The 22,501-nt window shown below is 41.5% G+C and overlaps 1 protein-coding gene across 1 annotated transcript; it reads right to left on the bottom strand.

The window, feature by feature from the left end:
• Positions 1–2,442: 2,442 nt before the first annotated feature.
• LOC118784943 (transcription factor E2F3-like) lies at positions 2,443–21,735 on the bottom strand. The gene is made up of 7 exons (XM_036539438.1): positions 21,272–21,735; positions 12,811–12,922; positions 12,062–12,281; positions 6,557–6,715; positions 3,691–3,805; positions 3,468–3,609; positions 2,443–2,711 (listed from the first exon to the last, which is right to left on the bottom strand). Exons 1-7 carry the CDS (start codon positions 21,542–21,544, stop codon positions 2,443–2,445), a joined length of 1,290 nt encoding a protein of 429 aa, XP_036395331.1. The 5' UTR covers positions 21,545–21,735.
• Between the last annotated feature and the right edge of the window lie 766 nt (positions 21,736–22,501).

Below are 22,501 nucleotides of genomic sequence, written 5' to 3'. Positions count from 1 at the left end.
AATTTTCATAATGAAACATTTTAGACGGACATTTTTGTCCTTGATTAATTAACACAGCTAGGTAAACCAGTGGTTTAGGTTACACTTATTTCAAACGCTTCCACACTATGGTCAAAATGCCAAGAACAAACTGTTTAGTTTGTAAACTCTGTAATATGCCAGTTAATTTCCCTGACAGAAAGCTCATTGGAGGACACCCTTTTACTGAAACTGGTTTCAAAGAATGTATTAAAACCATTTGAACTGTCATTAACACTGAACTAGTAAGATGTTTATGGACAGATTGGGGCAGCATGTTTGGAGCAACATCGGTATGTCACTTTAAAGCCAGTGAGAAAATGTACTTAATATTGATCAAGTGTTAAAACTTCATAAATATCAAAAAGCAGAGGAACCATTCATTCAAGATGGAGGCCTGAACTGTAAAACAATCACCTTGAGAAAAAGTATCAAACTTATGCCTTGTTTCAGAGGTAGTCTACAGTACCTAAAGCATATTAAAATTACAAATAGGAAATCGTACCATAAGCTTTAGAGCTTTGGCTTCTAAATTTAAGACACCTACTCTGCCAGAGGTCTATCTGACAAGACTCAATTACAACTATGGCCCGTATCAGACCATGAACACTCCGTTTTCAGTATCAATTTTATATCTGATTGACAATTGTACGAAGGAAGTGAGTGACAGGACTATTTCCAAGGTCCTGAGGTTTTGGCAGCCAAGCAACCTCAACGTAATTTCAGCTATGTGAAAGCGAATCCCTTTATTGCCACACAAAAGACATTTTGGCGCCCTCATCAGCCCTCTTAAAACCAAACCAGTACCACAACAATGGAGCAATCCTGCCGCTCAAGCTATATGACTCTGGTTTGCTTCTCTTCCCCGACCGAACCAAACGACAAAAGGGGTAGACTGTTCCAAATATTCATTTGGGGGGGGAGGGGGGGGATTAAGACATGTCTAAAGTGCATCCATTACTAGCTTGTGTTTCAAACACAGTTGAGATGCTGAGCAAAGGTTGTGGCCGACAGTTCATTCAGTGTATTGAAATAAGCGTCACACAGAGTCCGCCACGTGGTAACAGTGGCTTTGGGTTTCACCAGAAGCCCAGCTGTACGACACCACAACCTCTTCTCACACCGTAAGGCAGACACCGCAAGGCCCTGTATGATGTACGCAACAAAGGTAACGAGGTCATACTTCTCAGCACCACGACTGTGTGTTCTGGTCAGCCCTTCAGGAAAGCAACCACTTCAGAAACAGCAAAACCCAAAGACTGGCCTTAGAGAGGGCTTCTGGGTAAAGTTTCACCTGCAATGGCTACAGAAGAAAGAAAGGGAATTTGTGCTTGGCCAAGTAAAGAGCCCCAGGGAGTTGCTCACTCAATAATCACAATCCTTTAGGAAACATTTCCTGGTATGAACGGACTTTGCAAATACTCCAAGGAGGGGGGTGGTCCGTTTTGTCATGCAATCCATAAGGAAACGGGTGGAGCATCTTAACAGTCCATGTCGGCACAGCACTGAGGGACGGGGCCCCAACGCAAAACACTGTGCCTCAAATTAAGGATCACTGTAGCTGCAATCGATGGGAGACACAGAAACCACTGAAAAAAAGCCTAATGAGATCTGACATTAAATGCCGCGTTGCCTGTTAGGCATACAGATCAATTTCATTCACTTCATGTGCGGTGTAGAGTACGCAGAGCATTTCCTGTGTGATTGTCCACAGCTTCTCTGACAGCCCAGGGTCTCTGCCACTGCATACTCGACTGGCTGGGAGAACGGGTGTGAAGCGTGGACTAGCAGTCTGATAATCATGGTGCTGATGAAACGGAGGACGCACTAGAAAATACAAACACACATATACACCTTTACAAACAACCAGGTTTTTTCATCTGTGCCAAAGGCTGGCGTGAATTCTTCTTCCACAAGAGTCAGTACATTCAGAGGAATCAAAAAGCAGGGAATACATGAGCCCGCTAGGCCTTATAGCTCAGGCGCGTCTGGGCAGCTTCGGTCCTTTTGTCCCACTAGTTCTGCAGGTAAAACAGTCTAAGAGGAAGTCAAAAACTCCAACAGGAAGTCCCTGATAGGAGTGCGACGTATTGTCGCCACTCCTGCCTGGTGTGGCAAAAGCCCACTCGGAGAAAGTCCACGATGCCCCTTGCAAGACTCCACTCAAACCCAGCATCAACAGCATTAAAGTGAAAATACACCGCTGGGCTTAGTAAGGCAGCTCCTGCGTATGGCTGAGACAGAGCGGCAGGTTAAGGCGGCCCGCACTCCCCGGGGCAGAGATGAGTGGTGTGCCCAGGAACCCCTCTCTCCAATAAGGGCGGGGTGGGGTTAGTCCCTGTTGGGCTAGGCTCATTCCCAGGTGGACGCTGCCAGGCACCCCCACCAAGCCCCATAACCCCCCCACCCTACCCCCTCCCCCGGTCAGTTGCAGAGGAGGTCATCCAGCGGGAGCCTGTCCAAATCATAGGCGTCAAAGAGGTCGCTGATGCCCTCCTCCTCCCCCAGGCTCAGGAGATAGTCCTCGTTTAGGAGGGGAGGAGACAGGTTGACGAAGGGTCCCTCGGTCACAGACGGGATCTGGTCCTCGGTCTGCTGCAGCAGGCAGGTGAAGGGTGAGGTGATGGGCGAGATGTTGGTGACTGTCACTGCGCAGTCGGGGTCCACGGTCCTGTTTCCACTGACGCCGGGCTCTGAGGGAGAGGAACAGAAAGTAACACGGAGTTCCAGGCTGCACTCTACTACCACTGATGTCCTGTTAGATCCAAACAGTCACCTCAAAAATTCCTTACATCCTTCATCTAAGAGGTTGACAATGAGGTTCTGTTACTATCTAGTACCATAAATGTTTTAGGGCCACACCCTTTTAAGAACATTTTCAATGAGCCAGCCAATCGTACTTGTATCTTCAACAATGGTAGACACAGCATGTGGAACATACAGGCTATCCTGTCCATATTTTAAGAATCTATGCTACCATCATCTTTGGATACAAATGAATGGATAAATGTCACTAAAGCAATTGTATCTGCTGTCAGTACTGCACACCCTGCCATTACAAACAATTTCATTATCTGTTTTGAGTATAACGCCCTGTTCACCCTTGGTATTAACATGTGTCTTGGGTGATCTGATCACAAGTGGACACCGCTAAGTACAGGTGTGAACACACCAAAGACGCATTTAGGACGCATTGAGATCCGATCTCTCAGACCACATTTGCAGGTGGTCTGGGCCGCATATGGCCACATTCTTTTAGCAGTGTGAACGCAAATGCATCCTGGGCCACATTGAAGGACTGCCTACTCAACTGACATCGTCTGCTTAAGCAGAAGTATGTACTCATTCACGTTTCCCTACACCAAAAAGAGCCTCACAAAACAATTCAGCAGGTCAGCCGTTGGTCTCTGGAAAACCTAAAAATATGGCTGGTGTGAGAGGAAGCTTACCATCTGAGACTTTTACGAAGGGCGAGGAGTTTCCATTCACCTCCAGGGCCCTGTCCTTCATCAGACTGCTGGGCGTGTTCTCATCTGGACACAGGAACACGTCTATGGGCCCCTTGGTGCTGGTTAGGTGGACCTGTAAACTCTACAAAGACAAACCTGCTTCAGGCACTTGGATTCTAAACAGACACAGGAGAGGTGCAACTCAGAGGCTCTGCTGGCTCACCTCCTGAGGATCAGGCACCTCCAGCTTGGTTTCCGAGGGCGCTTTGACGACGATCACGGTCTGATCCCGCAGGCTGCGGACGCGCCGGATGTCCTGGTACGTGATGTAGGCGAACGTGAGAGAGGTTAAGGAAATCTCGCTGGGGCCTGTGTCAATCTAACCACAGCGCTCTCCAGTGCCACAAAACCGTCGCCACAGATCTATGTCATTAAGACAAGACGTTAAACCAAGTGTTCACTTTGGCCCTTGTCGCAAAGACCTGGAGTGATGAACCTGATATCCTGACTACCCGATGATCCCCACTGCCATCAGCTACCAACAAGCCCTTGCAATCCATACCCGTTTCCCCAGGTGATCACTGTGAAAGAACTCAGCCATCCTTCAAGTAAAGGCTAGGTTTACCCAACCTTCTACCCAGTAGTTTGATTGATACTGAATGAAATTTTTGACCAATAAGAGGCAACAATGAATGCAGTGAAATATGATTCACTCAAAATACATTCTCAAATAGAATAGCACATTTCACATTTTCATACAGAGTTGAAAGGAACACCATAAAATGCTTGTTTTGTAAATTTTAGCCAGAAAAAGGTTTCCACACCAGATCTTTGCAGTCAGATGCATGTTTCAAATGAAATCTACCAATAATGAAACGTAACAAAATGAATATAGGAAATATAGCTGCAAGTAGCAAATCCAGGGTCCAAGCACAAATAATTGCCTGGGGAATTGCCTTGTCTCAGGAGTTCCCAATGTTTTGTTTTGGTAGGACAAACTGAGTTTGTAACATAAAATCCAATGTCGCAGCCAAGCCATGTCATCAGTGTAAAAAATTTTCATACAGAAGAATCATCCTTTGGGGTTATAGAAGAATGCAATGTATTAACACTTTCTAAGCAACTGTCTCAAATTTACACCCATTTGAACACAATTTCTCAACACTGATTTTGAGACCTTTACAAATTGATTGGCACGTGGCTCTGGTGTTATTTGATGTAGCAATTATTCCTCCTCAATTTAGATAAGGCATACGCCAAAGGCACGAATTTTGCATCAATTGAAGTTTTGATTCATGAGAAGAAGATTTTTGAGTATATTTTTCACATATTAAAAACTGGGTTAAAAATGGGCGTGTTCAAAGCACTTGTGGAGTCAGTGTTTTTGACGGATTGCTTTCAAATTTGGAATATCTTGTCATTGTGCACAAGAAATTTCAGAATGATTGAGGCAACGGTGAATGATATAGGTTCATTTGCATATTAATTAGTAAATGAAGCAAATTGAATGGCTTGTGGTGGCCATGTTTTTTGATATAGCAACTTTTCCTTCATAAATTAGACAGAGGTCTGTGTAAGGGTTTTACATACCAAGTTTTGTGCCGATCAGAATAGTGGTTCAGAAGCATGAGTATTAAATGTCAAAAAAAATCATTACGTCACCATTGCAATTTGATTGACATATAGCTCTTATGTTATTTGACGTAGCAACTATTCCTTCGCAATTTAGATAGAGCATACCCCAAAAGCCCTACAAGTGAAATGTTGCATCAACTGAAGTTACGGTTCATGAGAAGAAGATTTTTAAGTATATTTTTCACATATTAAAAATTAATTTTAAAAATGGGCGTGTTCAATCCCAGCCGTGTCACTAGCCGACAGTGACCAGGAGCTCACAGGCGGAGCACATTGGCTTCGTTCCACCGGGGATAGGGGTGGGTATGTCAGCAGGGGCTTCGGTCCCATTAGCAACAATGACCCCTACTTGGTCGATCAGGCGCCTGTGGTCCATGTGCCAAAGCTGCATATGAAATGTCTTCCTCCGACTCATCTCTGTGCTAGCTTAGCTTGTGGACCACAATGCGAAAAGAAGCAGCAGCTGACATCACGTTTCTCAGAGGAGGGCACGTGCTTGTCCACGATCTCCCGGATTGTGCAATGGGACCAAACATCGATGACAAATTGGGCATTCCAAAATTCGGGGAATTGGCCATTTCAAATTGGGGAGAAAATGAAAAATTGTTAAAAGAAAAAAAAATGGGCGTGTTCAAGCGCTTGTGAAGTCTGTGTTTTTTGATGGATTGCTTTCAAATCTGAAATATCCTGTCAGTGAGGCCTTGTCCTTGTGCACAAGAAATTTCAGAATGATTGATGCAACGGTGAATGATATTTGCTAATTTGCATATTAATTAGGAAATGAAGCAGCTTTATTGGCTTGTGGCAGCCAAGTTTTTTGTGTAGCAGCTTCTTCGCAATTTCGGGATTTGGTTCAAGATAACGTGTTTCTAATTTCGTGCAAATCGCCCCAAACGTTCAGCAGAAGATGTCATTTTTGCTGAAATCATAATTATGCAAATTAGCTCAAAATCCAATACAGCGGACTTGAAAGGTTCAAGAGGCAAAATTGCTCCTTGGGATGAGGGGAACCTATAAACCAAGTTTCTTAACTTTTCGTCTAATGGGTCAAGGGGGCTGAGCTTTTGACAATGGCAATTTCAATCCAAGATGGCTGCCAGGTCATGATGGATGCCATATTGTAGACAATTTTTCAGAGATGACCCTCTACCACCCTACCAAATGTGGTGACTTTTCGATGCACGGTTTTGGTTTTATGGGCAAAATTGGAAGTGGCAGAAGAATAATAATAAAAATAATAACGATAATCCAAGTAAAAACAAGAGGGTTCCTGCACCTTCGGTGCTTGGACCCCTAATGAATTAATAAATATACCATAATGACATTTATAAGCAGGAAAATCAACTCTCAAACTGAATATAACAGAATATAGCAGAAAAACACCAAGACATGCCATAGCCTCCATTTCCCGCGACAGTGGCGGTGGGAGAGCATGTGGCAGCTGGGGAGGATATTTCTGGTTGCGTGCATCCTCCGTCATCTCCCGCACGTCATGGCTGCAGCTCTGGATCAGCTCGTCCAGCTTCTTCTCCTCTCGGCCGAGCTCCGCCACCTCGCGGCTCAGGCTCTGGCACCGTGTCAGCTCTGCCCCGCCCTCTGAAAGGTTACAGCCCCTGTGGACACGGGGGGAGGGGTCCACACACGGGAGGAGGGGAGGGGTTACCATGGGTCCACACACGTCTTGCACACTGCAGGCCTTCTATCCTCCCTGGCTTTAACCAAAGTGCATGATAAATAGCTCTGGCCATAGCAGGGTACCCTGGGCAGGTCGTCTGACCTGCACTGCAGCTTTGTCCTTCATGATCCAGGGTGAACATTAAAACTAGACACAGATTCTCAGTCTGCCGTAGCCTCTGTATTTATTTATAGCAGGAACAAAATGCATGCTATAGAGGGGAACAATGTGATAAATATTTACACCCTGCACTGCACAAAGAAACACAAACATTTTAAAAAAATTTTACACAGGAAAAAGGCGATCCAACATGTACAGCTTTTGATTTCATGAAATAGGAAGAAAAACAAGGTGTAGAGTATGATAAAATATGGAGGGCACCATTTGTGCAATTGTATGAAATTAAACTTAATACTCTAAGATAAAAAACAAATATAGATAAAAGTTGATCAGTCGATTTCTTATACAAGTAATTTTGATGTTCATTTCATGTATATTTGTTAGCTGACAATTACAACGGCACCCAGTGACTTCACAGCTGAAAGAGGGGACACAATTAATTACTTGTCTCTACACCATAAAAACAGATTAAATCTACTTTAATTCCAGTCAGATAATAATAATCATTCACAATGAAACAGAGCACAGCAAGTACTGTGTATTCACTGCAGAGTTCAGTTTCCTTTGTTACCCTCGTAATCTTTCACCGAATGGAAGTAAACTACTTTGACTGTCCCCTCCTCTTCAGTACCTCATTAGACTCCTTAGCTCTGTCCCCCCACCCTCACTGCCTCATTGTAGCCCATAATTCTGTCCCCTTCCCTTTACCATTTTCATTTGTTATGTATATATCTAAAGTAAATTACATAAGATGAAAAATCTCACTCCTGCTAACAATTTTTTTTAGATTCGTACAGGAATTTTTCTCACCAATACTTTTCTGATGTGGAATAAATAAATATATTTATTCAGTTCCCCAATGCACTGCATTCATGGTCTCCTAGCTGCAGAAATACCTCTGCTAAGAGTCCCATACCCAGGTTTTTGTATAATGCATAACTTATACATCACTAGATCATTTACCTAAGGACTCCAAACTGCTCCCTCTCGAGGAACAATACAGCATTCATAACAGCAGCTACATTCAGCCCTCCCTTTTAATCTCCTTTACAACTTTCACAGCTCCCAGTAAAGTGCAGTACTTTCCTCTATGATGCCTGCTGCAGTGACAAACCATGCCCTCAGAAACAACACAAAACAGGTCTGGTGTCATTCCAAACAAGCACACTACTCAGTATGATACTTTCACATCATAGAAACCTGGCACATCGGCTTACTGATTTCAAACTGGCTCAAGGATTTTAAGCAACCCCACTCAGCATGCACTGAAGAAACCTGAAAGCCCATGGACATATGCCAGAAGAGGTGAAGACATGACTACACACGTTCTGGGAATGGCTAAAAATTGCCAAAACTGATAATATTCCAAAGTAAGTGTCCAGCCCTGACGTTTAACAGCTGGAAACATTCAATGTGGGTTAAAGGCTTCTATGGTTTTCTTCAAACATAAACTCATTCAGACGTAGGGGGAGAAAGGAGTAAAAGAGGACTCAGACAAAATTACTTTCTTCCTCTGCTCAGAAGTTGAGTCTTCATTACACCAGGTTAAGCATTGTTGCGCATTGGCCTTGGTTACAAAAAGCTTCCCAATGACCTACTACAAATATCAACTCTGAAGGTCACAATCAATAGTTTTTGTTGGGACTGGGTCACAGAGGTATAGATTCAATTCTGTGGTGATTTTGGAAGCCACTGTTTTGTGGTTTTCAGCAACTATCCTTTTAAGTGGCCAACTATCCCACTCAGTGGGTTTCAACTTGCAACCACTTTCCTCTTTCTTGATGCAGTTTTTCTTTGTTTGGCCTATTCTGACATGATTTTCGACATGTGAAATAATTTTACCATTTCTGTGACTACCGTACCTACAATTCAGGCAACTTACATACACTATATGGACAAAAGTATGTGGACGCCTGACCATTACATTGTAATGACATTGTATTCAAATACATATACTTTAATATGGAGTTGGTCCCTGATTTTGGAGAGTTTCTGTGGGAATTTGTGCCCATTCATTCTGTAGAGCATTTATAAGGTCAGGCACTGATTGCTGGACTAGAAGGCCTGGCTCGCAATCTCCGTTCCAGTTCATCCCAAAGGTGCTCAATGGGGTTGAGGTCAGGGCTCTGTGCGGGCCAGTCAAGTTCTTCCACACCCAACTCATCAAGCCATGTCTTTATAGTCCTTGCTTTGTGCACTGGGGCACAGTCATGTTGGAATAGAAAAGGGCCTTCCCCAAACTGTTGCCACAAAGTTGGAAGCATAGCATTGTCCAAAACATCTTGGTATGCTGAAGCATTAAGATTGCCCTTAACTGGAGATAAGGGGCTGAGCCCAAACCCTGAATTACAGGTGTGGCCAAATATTTTTGTCCATATAGCGTATAAACATGTCTATTTTAAAACATTTTATAGCAGAAACACATTGGCAAATGGCAGTGACGTTGAAACAATATGTAGACTCATTGTAAATTACAAATTGGGTACTTTAAAACAGTACTCCATTTTCTGTTTCCATTATTTTGTCCACCCCCTGTATATACAGCTATAACGTGGAGCCTATGGTGAAACAATGGAGGAAGGGGACACAGCTGTCAAAAAAGTGACAACTACTTTTCTTTTGTGATGGCTCTGATGGCTCCTGTGTCATACACTACTGTATATTTAATTATTTATATTATTTATCCCCTTCATCCTTTATTCTAAAAGCGGATACAAAGTGTTCACACACAAAAAATGCTGATGTTATGTGGTTTGTTACATTACTTTGAAAAGCCAGGAATGCTCCAAAGCAGGTAGCTGGCCAAGCACAGACCACCAACCACGCAAAACAACTGAGCCAAACTAACTCTGAGGAAACTATGAAACGGACAATTATGTTAATACATCTCTCTAAGTAATCGCTCTTGGCAACATATTTGGTACAAGTACAGTGCAAGCATCCAACAGCATGTGAAACAGCCTGTTGAACTCAGGCTGATTCTGAGGAAAGTTCAATGCCCCCGTGAAGAATGCACAGAAAAGGAACCACAAACATGACTAACCTCATCAGCCCACATAAGCCAAGTCAAAATAATTCTCATCCTAGGGCTGTGCCATATGACAATACATATCGTGTGACGATTGAAAAACGTCTATCATTTCATATCATGCTCTATTGTTTATTTTGTTGTGTTGCAAATCACACTTTACGGCAATATTTTTCGTCATTTGGACGACGCTTTGCGTTCTTCCACACAGCACAGATGCAGGCAGGAAATCTGCACAAGTGCGCATGTGCAGAACGGATCGGGCCACAGGCACAGATCAGGTAATGACAGCCAACACAAACAAACATGGAGGAGAGTGAATGTGACATAGAACTATAGTTGAAAAGTGTTTTCCATTTACCTCTTTATATTTTACACATTAATATATACTGTATTCTGTTACGTGCTTAACCCTTTCACACATAACTTATTTTTATGCTGTGTTACGTTACATGGCTTGTTATGTTTTCATTAGCATTATTAAGCTTCTCATAGTTTTCAGTTAGCATTTGCTATTTTTTAACGTTAAATCGCTGTTTCCCTAAAGCTAAAATTAGCTAGAATTTTTCCAGTCTAGTGTTTCAGTCGCGCCAGTTTTAGCATATGCATTAAATGGCTAATCACACCGATGTGATCGTACGCGCGAAAGGGTTAGCTGAAAATGTGCACAAAGGTTCTACATAAAAGGAAAAAAAAAAACCAAATATGAGTAAGTACCTTTTATTTGTCGAGCATATAATTAAAAATGCAATAAGAAATAGGCCTTTCCATGTGGTCATTTTATTTAAACTATTTATTCATTGAATTTACAGAGAATGTGCTATATCGTGATTTGTATCGTTATATGAAATGACCTATATCAGGATATGAGATTTTGGTCATATCACACAGCCCTGTCTCATCCAATTAAAATTTTAGTTATTTTGCATATTAAGGTATTCTAAAGGATCCAATGTGTCACGCACTATATAATTCGTAACACCAGTACAGGAAAAATAACTGTCCGTTATAAAACCAAACAGCAAATACCACAGATCAAGTGAGGTTGTATCACCTCAACATTAAAATATAGATTAGATGTGAACAATTTGGGTTTCCATTACATAAGCTATGCCTCTTCCTTCAGCACAAAACCAATTCTCATAGTGAGGACATTTTAGGAAGCTGGTGGAAACTTCAATCCATTCCACTCAGCTTGTGCATGTTTTTCAGCATTAACATTGCCCTGTTTGTTGTATAATGAAACATACATATAATCCAGTAAATAAATCCTCTGTAACAGACTGGGATTGTCAGTAGAAGAATTAAATAGCATTCTTTATGTATCTTATCCATCATTACATCATCATTATCAACACTTTAGCAGATGCTCTTATCCAGAGCGACTTACATCAATCACAATTTTTTACAATGTTATCCATTTTTACAACTTGATATTATCCATTCACATATAACTAGTGCTACATAGTAATTATAATTATTTTGAAAAAATGAGAGAGAACACTTTTGCTCCTTGCTCCTAAAACTACTCTGCATTTAAAGGCAGCCTTTCAAGGCAGAATAGCTGGCCAATAGTTTGCCAATCGTCTAGTCCGTTTCAGTGTCTCTATGGTATTTAGCCTCCTTCTTCAATCCATGAGAATAGCCTGGGGAAGAAGAAACCACTGGGTATACTTAACTATGCCTGTTGTTCCTCCAACTGGAAAATACATGGGGTGTTGTATGTTTATTTTTAAGCCACTTCATTGAGCTCCACCAAGGAAAAATGTCCAAAGTACATACATGCAATCTCTGTTACCCCAAACAAAAAAAATGTCAAAAATGCAGCTCTCGGAAACATCTAAACTTACCTGAGAATTGTCACTTAGCGTGTGCATCTCACTGGAACTCCTTAAGCATATAGGTATTTGCAAATGAAGTCAAGGAAACCCTGGGACCAGTGTTTAGCTGTACTGCCAAGCACAAAAAGCACACTATCCTTACAAGGCTCACTGCTTGCTGTATCCAATCAATGACAAAATTACCTCTGGGGTACCTGAAATAAGCACCTGCTCATTGTACATACTACTAAAAAAAAAAAGAAAAGAAATAGGAGCCTGCTATAAATCCAGTATGCCTTCAGTCTGTGATACGTACATCCACTGAATGTTGTTTTTGGATTTCTTCTTGATGAGATGCACACCCTCCAGTACATTGGTGATGTCGTAGAGCCTCCTCTTCTGGACCTTCAGAATCTCAGCGGCCCGGTTCAGGTCCACCACCCCATCCGAGGACTGGCCCAGCAGCTGCAGGAACTTCTTGGTCAGAAGGCCCAAAGACGTGTCATAGCGCGTCTTCTCCGATGGTGACTTTGGAGCTGGAGTGAAAGACATCGTCAAACAGACCTCTTAGTGGCTCCGCGGAATTTAAAAGATCACACAGGGCAGTATTTTCTATGTGTGAGAAAATGAAACCACAGGGAAAGCACTTAGTTGGACATACCAATCAAACAAAACAGGCCTTTCAAAGATGTTACTGCTCGCTCTGCCAAACTGAACACTTTCCCAGAGTTTTATTTTGTTAGAGAACCATTCTGTGTCTCAATAAACCCTTTAAGACATGAAAATGCAAGAATACAGCTCGCTAATCAAGGCCCAGTATCCACCTACTTTTTAGACCAGGCAAAATAATCAACATACATGCTGATGGAAAGTCTGTAACAAGGCATGAATCACAGGGCAAATCTGAACGTTACCAGCAGTGTTAAGTCCTGCAAAATCTCCCATCACTGCACATGAGCTGAGTGGCGTTATTCTCACACAGCTAATGCTCATATGCACAAGGCAATGCCTAGCACCAGCCTTTACTCCACAGTAACAGATGTGACCCCTCCTCCCCACCCTTACTTCTGGGGCTCCTGACACCGGGCGCAGTGGCTCCGCCCTTGCCCTTGGGGGTCTTGGCTCCTTCGCTGGGGGACTGGCGGTCAGTCTCATCCAGCTCCAAACGCCGCTTCGCCTGGGGACCAGAGGAGCGTCACTGTCTCCACACCATGCTCCACCCAACCCTTGAATCACAAAGCCAGCTATCTGGGCCCCCTCTCTGTAACTACCGTACATCACCTAGCATCAGGGCTTCCCACAGACTACAGCTATGGTGTGACAACCTGAAGAGCTAATGGGTAGTTGCTCATACTTGCTATGATTTCTTTAAAAATATTTTACTGTATATACAGCAGAATGGACAAGAGGTCCACAGGCCCAGAGAACAAACATGTTGTACTACATGAGGACATCTTATTTTAGTGTAAACAGAGCATCCTGATTCATGCCTTCTTTGCTTGGAAAAAAAATTAGGGACGCTTGGCACCTACACCAGGGAACTGCACAACTCTAGCCCTAAACACTTACATTGAAATGCAGTTGCCACACTGGCCAACCAGTCATCAGATCTGGTTGCCATGGTTTATCATTATATATACTGATCTCCCTAAAGCCCTCCAATGGTAAATCACTGACAAGAGAATGCTTTCTTGAATGTGTTTCAGCTAGATGGCCAAGTTCAGCTGTAATTTTTATTTTTATTCCAATATAAGTACATCCAAAATTTTAATTCTTCTCTTTGGGCACACCTTAGAAGCAATAAATTAATATCTAATCTTCACTTTCTTTCAGGGGAAGAAAACTCAAGGCTTGTATCTGTATCTCAAGTTCAAATCTCTAGTTTTCTCTCTACAAAACTAATTAAGGTCACAAGGGGCATTTGCCTATATCATTTGCCTATAACAACAGGATGCAGTTTATTTAGGCTATGTTTTACCTATTAGAACTCAAGAACACAAAATAATGTGTGTAACAGAGCTTACAGCAGTAGTTTGGCTTGTGTGAGTAACGTTTAAAGCTAGTAGGGTAGGAATAGCAGAGCGGTTTCAATGGTGACCTGAGTAGTAGTTAGCTATATAGCCTCACTGCTTATGGAGCCAAGCTGCATTTAGCTCAATTAGTAACAATATTGGTGATAAGAGTTTAGTTGTGCGGCAAAACAAGGGGTTCGGAGCTCACACACAGAGTTATGGACCTTCTTCACTTGTGTTACACGTACAGTGCTTTCCCTGTCAGAAGTGTCAATTGACTATAAATAACCCCATCAATATGTGCGTGTTTCTCAAACATCAACAATGCCTGAACCAAGTTGCCGGGTACCAAGCAGGCCATCTAGTTACAAATAAAACCAAGTGAGCATGCTAAATAACATAAGTTTGCCTCATCACAGTGCGGGCCAATACACTTAATTCCCTGCTGCCTCTCTCTACAAGCAGCAAACAACAGGCAGACTTGCTCGCTAGCTAGGCTACTGTAGCTTGCTTGATCCTGTTAGTAACTCAGTTGAGTTTAAGATATTGGTTCAATCTCAAAGCTACCAATGCAAGGCAACCAACACAGTACTTTTCTTGAGAATAAAATAAGATAGATTTGATATGGTAAGATACACAGGAAAAAAACATTTAGCTGACAAGGACTTTTTATCCCCTTAATGGCATAGCTGAGAACTACGACTTCATCCACAGACCAGTGTCTCATTGAAATGTGTGCACAAATCAAGAGCAGTACGCTGCACAGGCTCAGCAAATCAGAGGTATGCTGGCCACTCCAATCGCAGTGTTCATGTGTTGATTTGCAGCAGTAATATCAATTACAAATCCATTAAATAGCTACAACAAATTCACACATGGGATTTATACTGAAGTCAGTTATAGGGAAAATTATTTTTACACATTTTTGGTTCCAGCACTGTGTCAGAGCTTTAAAAATCAGCATTACTGTAAAGCACGTAAGACCATTTTATTAGCTCAACAGCTCACCTCAGTTTTCAAATAATTTATTTCCTCGGTTACAAGACAGTATTCATGTAAGTCTGTTTGCTAATAGATGCTATAAACTAAAACAGAAAGGAGTGGAATGAAGCTGGTATACCATCTATAAAGGAATCAATGCATTTATCCATACACTCAATATTTTGCAAATCTTTTGGGGAAAATGGAGGTCCACTACAGTTTGGAATTATGACCACAATATGAACATGTCAGTAAACCTAAAACGCTTGTCAAATTACTCCCTGGTAACAGAACCAAAGAAGGCAAACATTAGGGGGCTTGTTGATTTCGTGAGTGACGTCTTCAGTATCCAGTACTATTTTAGTATCTCCAGACAGACTTTTAGCTTTTAGCTTCCTGTCCTTGAGCGACAGCTAGTAAAATGTACACACGCACCTCAAACTGGATGGGCCATACCAGAGATCTTCAGAGAGAATGTCATGAACTGGATCAGCTACATCAGGGTAGGTTTTTGAATTTGGAATTACCAATAATACAGTTGGCTTGTCTCCTGGCACACCATCTGCACTCATGCAGGAGTACTGAGGCAAATGCAACCCTGCAACACATTAACACACAGCCAGCAGCTATTACGGTTCCCATAGTGCACCACAGCAGAGCACACACCAATCAGAGATTATGTGGACCTCCACAAACTTTTTTTTTTTTTTTTTTAAATAAAATGAAGCAGAGATTTTGGATATTGATGTTATTTCCCAAATAAGCTTGATTGCTCATTCATTATTGGTCTTGACATGCAAGTGATTGACAGCAATAATACAAATTTAGCTCAGTTAACAGTTCTTTCTGCAAACACCTAGAAAAATCTACAAGACTGACATGGGGCCCACGTGCTCCACTAGTCAGGGGCATGTCTTTGGGCTTTTTACGTCCTGGAGGCTGTACTGGCCCAGCCAACAGCAGCATCCAAATTTCACATATCACTCATTTTTTTGTATTTCAAGATGAAGGCCTTATGACGGTTGTGTGTGCATTTCATGGGTGGAATGTGGAGAAAAACTGTGTGTGTATATGTAAGTTAATGTGTACGTTATTAAAGCATTCAGCAGGCAGGGCGATCAAACCCACAAAATCAAAAGTTTGACGAAATTCCCTTTATTTAAACTTTACTGTACAGCATCTTAATTAGGACCTGTATGCAACAATCATTACAGGTGCACATTAGATTTCATTATAGTACCGTATGTTTGGTGTTTCGCAGATAGAACAACTTCAAAGGAGTCACTTCATAGGGATAACTTCAATAACTTTATTAGGTTGGTCCTTAATTCAGTTTAACAGGGTCCAAAATTAACACCTGCCCTCCCACCATGTTGGTCATTTCTCTGGTTGGTCTCTCATCCAACCACAAGCTACATACAGCATGGTGCAAATTCTTCAACCACAGGAAGATTCAGGTTGACAACTCAAATTTTGTACTAGAAGAGGTAGTTAGCTATCCTTTACCATGTCTGTCACATCACATATTTCAATAGGTGGCTCTACTATCAATTAATATGGAAACACATTCCAGGCATTAGGCCCTGTAAGAAGGGTATCAAGTATCAAGGAGTAGCAAGGAGGAGCAACATGATGAGGACAGAAACAGAGTGTTACAGGCATCTTCAGAAGTTTATTTTGTGTGTCAGAAGTAGCAATCGTACTATCTGCCTGGCTAGTTAACTAGCTAGTAGCAATCAACCATGGTTCAGTTGTCAGATTTACCTGTAATGTTATCTTGCTTACTAGCCAGGGAGCTAATCAGACTCTTACCGATGTTGCTAATGTTACCATATGATGTGTGATGTGTTGGATGTAGTTAAAATGTACCTTGACATACTGCAACATTTTCTCTCTGATGAACTCATGTTCAAGTTTTTTTTTCAGCTGGTTAATTACAGAAAGCTGCAGGATTTTTAGATTGCCATTTTGTCAAGATAATGGTTGGTTTACAAAATTACCTCAAAGAAAAATGGGATCAATGTCATCAATCATCTTCTATGGTTTTATTTAATTTACTGTGACAAGTTATCTGAAGAAATTGTTCAAAAAAGTGCTCATTTTGAATTAAATTCCTATTCACAGATCAGATGACACATTTAAGAAACAAATGAATAATATTTGCAGTGTTGTGCAACAGCTCTGTACAATTCTAGTATTTTCTGAATGCAAAAAATCCAACTGGCTAGTGCATTTTTTTTACCTACCAGCCACCGTGGCTGGTGGACCAAAAAGTTTTTTTTTTTTTTTAAAGATGCATGTACAAAATTTTAACAGTATACACACTGACATATAAGCACCATGTGGCATTGCAGCCTAACTGCAGTCCAATCCCACAATCCCAGTTCAAACTTTACGTGTCACAGAATGAAATTAATTTGTTAATTGGTAATGTAATACAACGACACACTGTCTTGAGAGAGGAGAGCACCCTAGACCCTTGAAGTTCTGGTGGGTGAAAGTTCTGCTCAAACAAAATATCCCTTTTTACAAACAGGAGATAACAATTCTCATGATATTGCACTCAACAAAACAAAATATTTTGGTTTAACATAGGCTTCAATCATTGTTAATAACATTATATAGGTCATTCCTAACTTTATTCTAAGCTGTGCAAAAAAAAAAAAAAAAAAAAAAAAAAAAAAAAAAAAAAAAAACTCATCTTGAGCATGCAGATTTCCCCGTGCCTACCACTAGTTGATATTGGAGCAACATCTGATATTGCCATCACTCTAAATTATTTTAATACAGATATATATATTACAAGCCCAAATTTACAGATATGAATATGATTTACGCCTCTGCAAACCTTGATGCAAAGCTGATGCACTCTAGATTTGGTACATCTGCATTCAGCATTTAGACAAACAGGTGCTGAAATGCACACACCACAGCACCATGACAGAAAGCACATTTATCAGACTGTGACCTCAAAAGACACTTGGGGAAAGCATGGGCAGTTTCAGGGGACCTAATTAGCAACCATGTTAGCCTGTTTTTTTTTTTTTTTTTTTTTTTTTAAAGTAAGCCTGACATCAGCAGATAAGATGTTTTGATGGGTTTTTATTTTATAGCACAAACATGTCCTTTGACCTGGACAGGCTGAGTAGGAGGATAATGGATGAATTTTTGTTCCAAAGAGGGGGAGAAAAGGGGAAGAAAAGCAGACACAGAAATGGAAGGCTGGTTGCTTCAATATGCAAACAAATAGGGCTCTTTTGTGTGGGTTTTCAATGACTGCGTAAGCCCCAGGTCAACATGTCAGCCCATGACCAGGCCAACCATATTACTGAAAGCTTGGGGAGTGCATATGAACTGACTGCAACCAATACACAAACCAGCAACTTACAATAACACTGCTTCAATATCTTTGTGCCAGGGGGTGGTGAAAAGCCAGAGAGAAACCACGAATTCAAACCTGTGCATTTTCCTGTGTCAGCCAACAACAGGGGGTAAAGGTTAATACCCATGCAGTTGTCAGATTTCCACAACAATTTAATAAGCATGCCATGGGTGAAGGCTTCTGTCCCACTCTCTGAACCATGAGCCAAAATGGAGACTGAGCACCAGGACCCTGACTGCCTGGAGGCCATTTTACAAACCATGCAGAGATCGGCACCACCACAACAGCCGTGATTCATGTTATTTGCAGCAAATGATTAAAGCAAATGCTCTATTGTTCAAACAGTGCATAAAAACTTCACTCTGAAAATGACCTCTAATGCAATAAGAGAATCTGAAATGTGAGGGTATCAATAAAAATGGCAGTAGAGACTGGTACATTGTGTTCACAATTTTTTCTTCATCTCAGGTCTATGACATTTTGACACTGGCTGTTTAAAATTGCCACTATATGTGGCAAAACAATTTGGTAACCAAAAAAATCACACCCATGTCAAAATGACTAACTGCAATTTGATAACTATTTTAATACACACAGGCTTAGTTTCTCAATAAGAAGGTTCACATCCAACTTTGCCCAGACCCAGAATAATCAAAGATGAAGTACTGATAAAACTTGCATCAAGCAGCACATTGGCTAGATATCTATTACAATGAAAATTTGCTAATAGATATCTAGCCTGCTAAATGATGACATGCTACCTTTCCCTTGCCCTAACACTGCAGTCTTTGGCCACACATTTAAACCTGAAGATTCAATCCATGCAATTTACATTTGCCAAATGGTACATTTAGCCTACATTTTACATTTGTTCATTCAACAGACTCTTATCCAGGGCAACTTGCACAAGAACTTCATTCAACAGGGTTAGGGTGCATAGATAAGTAATCAATAGTGTTATCCTTGAAATAAAGGTCCATTGTGGGAAACACTACCGCAGTGAGAATGAGTGCCCTCATGCTGGGCAGCAAACTTCTTGATTGAGATTTTGTGTTATAATTCTTGAGAATAAAGCAAGCTTGCTCCATCACTATGAAACATTGCTTGCTAGTTGGCAGGCATAACTAGTTAGCTAGCATGCTAGCATGAGTATTACTACCTTTATCGCATACCAGCGACTAAAGTCTGATTCATACAGTTCATAGGTACACTGGGAAGACAACAAACATTGCCTAGAATCTATAATGTTGCCGTTTGAAGTGTGAATGAGTCAAAAACTTCACACAACACAGAGTGGCTGATTCTATGAAAACAAGAAGTGTGTTAATACTGATCAGGTAGTAGTCCCCACAGTAAAAGAAAACTGACTGTGCCACTTTTACATTTTATAAACCTTAACCCTTTAAACAGGGGGTTCAGGAGATGGTGGTTCCATCAGCCTTAATGCTTTGATCTGCTTTTGTCAAGTCACAGAACCTGCTTTCAACAGTTCAGATACTTCATTTGCAGCATTCTTCTGTCTGGTGCAGCTCTAATTTTAACCAAACTACCAGTTTGCCAATCAGTTGTGCACTGCACATCAGAGAAGAGGTGTTGAAATTTGCTTGTGTGCAAGCCAAGTGCAACGTGCAGGGAGTGTTATTTTGATGTTCCTTTGTCCCATAACAAAACAAATGCACCCTTTGACACAGATGGGAAAAGTCCCAGCTCTAAGTACTATCAAGTCAATAACTACCCTGTATAAGAACCTTACAGAGTGGCAGTGCATACAACTCCAACTTTTTACACCCCCACCCCCAACCCAAAAAAAACAACTCCCGTGACTATTCTGCATGTATTCGAAGCAATTCCATAATTTTATAGAGCTAGCTGTGAGTAAATGTTATGTACCAAAATAACATAAAACTATTACTCGTGTCATCGTATATCTGCGTGTTTTTAGCTTCATGGTCAACCACTGCTCTTATCTTCCCTATGTTGTTTTTCAGCTATACACATCCAACCCATTAAACTATACAGGCCCTCTGAACTGTTCTGGCTAAGTGTTTCTGCGCATTCACTGAACTATACAGTATATGTGTACATACATACAGCGCATGCCTACAAGCTCACCATGCTGCACGATATCAAACCTCATAATGAACCAATAATATAAACATCGTATCATCTATAGACTATAACCATATTTATTTTGAGAGAGATGGTTCATTTGTGTAATGATCTCGATTTGCAAACAAAAAGGTCCTGACATCTGGAAATTGTTAAAGCGTCAGTCGTCAAGCTCGTTGGCAGACAAATTTGTTTTCCTACTTAGCAAGCTAGCTGGGTGGCTGTTGCTAGCTAGATTTCCCCCTGAAATTATGCAGCCCTAGCTAACTAAGCAGTCATAGATTTTACGCATTTAAGATAGGTACCGCTAATTACCGTTAAGTAATGCATCTAGTTACATTGCTGCTCTTCCTAGTCACCCCGAGTTGAGGCGAATGAAAATTAAATCCACCATTTGCTAAGACGATTATGTTGCCCTTGTGTTGGGAGGAAGGTCTGCACTAGCTAGCTAACGTTTGTTAGCTTGTGTGTCGAAGATGTCGAGAAAGACCCAGACGGTTCCCTTCCCCCTTTTCAAAACATGAGCAGGGCCTAGCGTTTTAGGTTACGCACGAACCAAACACTTCATACAGACACAAGTATCTTAAATTCCTGTTTTCCTTAATGGACTCGAAAACACAAGGTAGCCATTTGGTCCTCTAACAAACAACAGCCGTTTACTGTAAAGTACTACTGTGGAAAACATCTTACAGTTCCGAGTGTACAGTTTCAGCTCCTGACCTTTTCCTTTCGGGTGTGACCCCACAGGGGCCATAACAGGAGGGATAAAAGTTACTTTCAACTCGACTTTTCGCGTTTTTGCTGCCTATACCAACTGATGAAGCAAGTTGCAAACTTGCTGTGAAAACAGTACGACGGTACATTTTTGAAACCACCTAAACCCAACTACTTAGCTGGTTAGCTAATTCGCTAAACAGCTAGCCTACTCAGCTAGCTAGCTCACGTTGGCTTGCTTGCTAGCTAGCGACTCAGGAGGGGAATTTTACAACGTAACCACACTTGCTCTAACATTCACGTTATTGCACAAAATAGCATTAGTTACCGGAGGACGTCCTAATGTAGGTCGTTGTCCTGTTCCATTTGCAGTTCCGTTTGGAGTGGAGTATATATTGCCAGCTGGAGGATCGGACACACTAACATTGGAAGCCTGTGTAATACAGGGCGGTGGAGTGATAATTTGTATATATGCAGTGGTTGAAAGACCAGAAGTTAATCGATCTGACAAAGCCGTTAAAATCGTATTTTTGTCCAGCGAAGAACTCCCAACCCCTGTTATTATTACTTTCTCCGGGGCTGATAAGATCCCTTTTCTCATCTTTGTAGACTCCGATTGCCCTTTGTCCCTCCTTTACTTTAAAGTCAAATTTCTCCAAGTCCACCGATATATAATCTCCAATATTATCAGAAAGTGTTAGCTGAGAATCTACTGTATCGATGTTCCTATATTTGACCTTATATTTAGCTCACAGGCGGGCAGATGCGATGGATTTAAAACTGACGCAAGCCCCCGTCCTGGCAGCTGAAAAATGGCTCCAGGAAGCTGACAATGAATGAAGGGATACAGTTTACGCGCGAAAGGCCCTCCCGCGAAACTCAGATTTCCCGGGAAGTTTTCAAACTAAATTTGCATGTTTCACATTATTGGGCAGCGAAAAACATATCTCCGCCTTTATTTAAATTGACGTGCCTGTACGATCTACCAATGAGAGTTTGGATAGGACGAGCTGAACGAGTTCATTGGATCCTGGCAGCATGAGGTTCCCAGGGTACGTCTGGGATTATTTACATACGGACAACCTTATTGGACTACAACAAAGGGGATTCCCTTGTTGCAGACAGAATCAGGCATTCCAAGTCAGTCAATCGCGAGCAGCGATGCGCGTTACGGTGAGGTTTACGCAGACAAGCCTGGGGTGTCAGTCTTGAACAAACGGACCTATCATACACAAGATTATGAGTATTAATGTCGACTTCTCACATGAAATAATCAGAGAGATATGGGATATTCTCGCAGGAAAACTTGATAATGTGTTATTTTTCCCAGTATGAATCATTAAAATGGCTTTATTGTGACGTTGACTGTTATGAAGAACGATTTATTTCGGAAACTGTCTTATTTAGAAAGACATGAATTATTGTTCTGCGTAGCCAAGTGAGGCAGACCGCCAACAGGGCGTTGCCAGGCGTTTCTGTTCAGTCAACGCCCTGAAACTTAGATAAGGAGATCTAGAGGTTCTTAGCGCTACATTATACATGTATTAAATAGCAGTGT

Source organism: Megalops cyprinoides, chromosome 10, assembly GCF_013368585.1.
Source record: "Megalops cyprinoides isolate fMegCyp1 chromosome 10, fMegCyp1.pri, whole genome shotgun sequence".
Classification (NCBI taxonomy): domain Eukaryota; kingdom Metazoa; phylum Chordata; class Actinopteri; order Elopiformes; family Megalopidae; genus Megalops; species Megalops cyprinoides.
The sequence above is the reverse complement of the archived record's forward strand: the minus strand, read 5'-3'. Positions and strand labels throughout refer to the sequence as shown.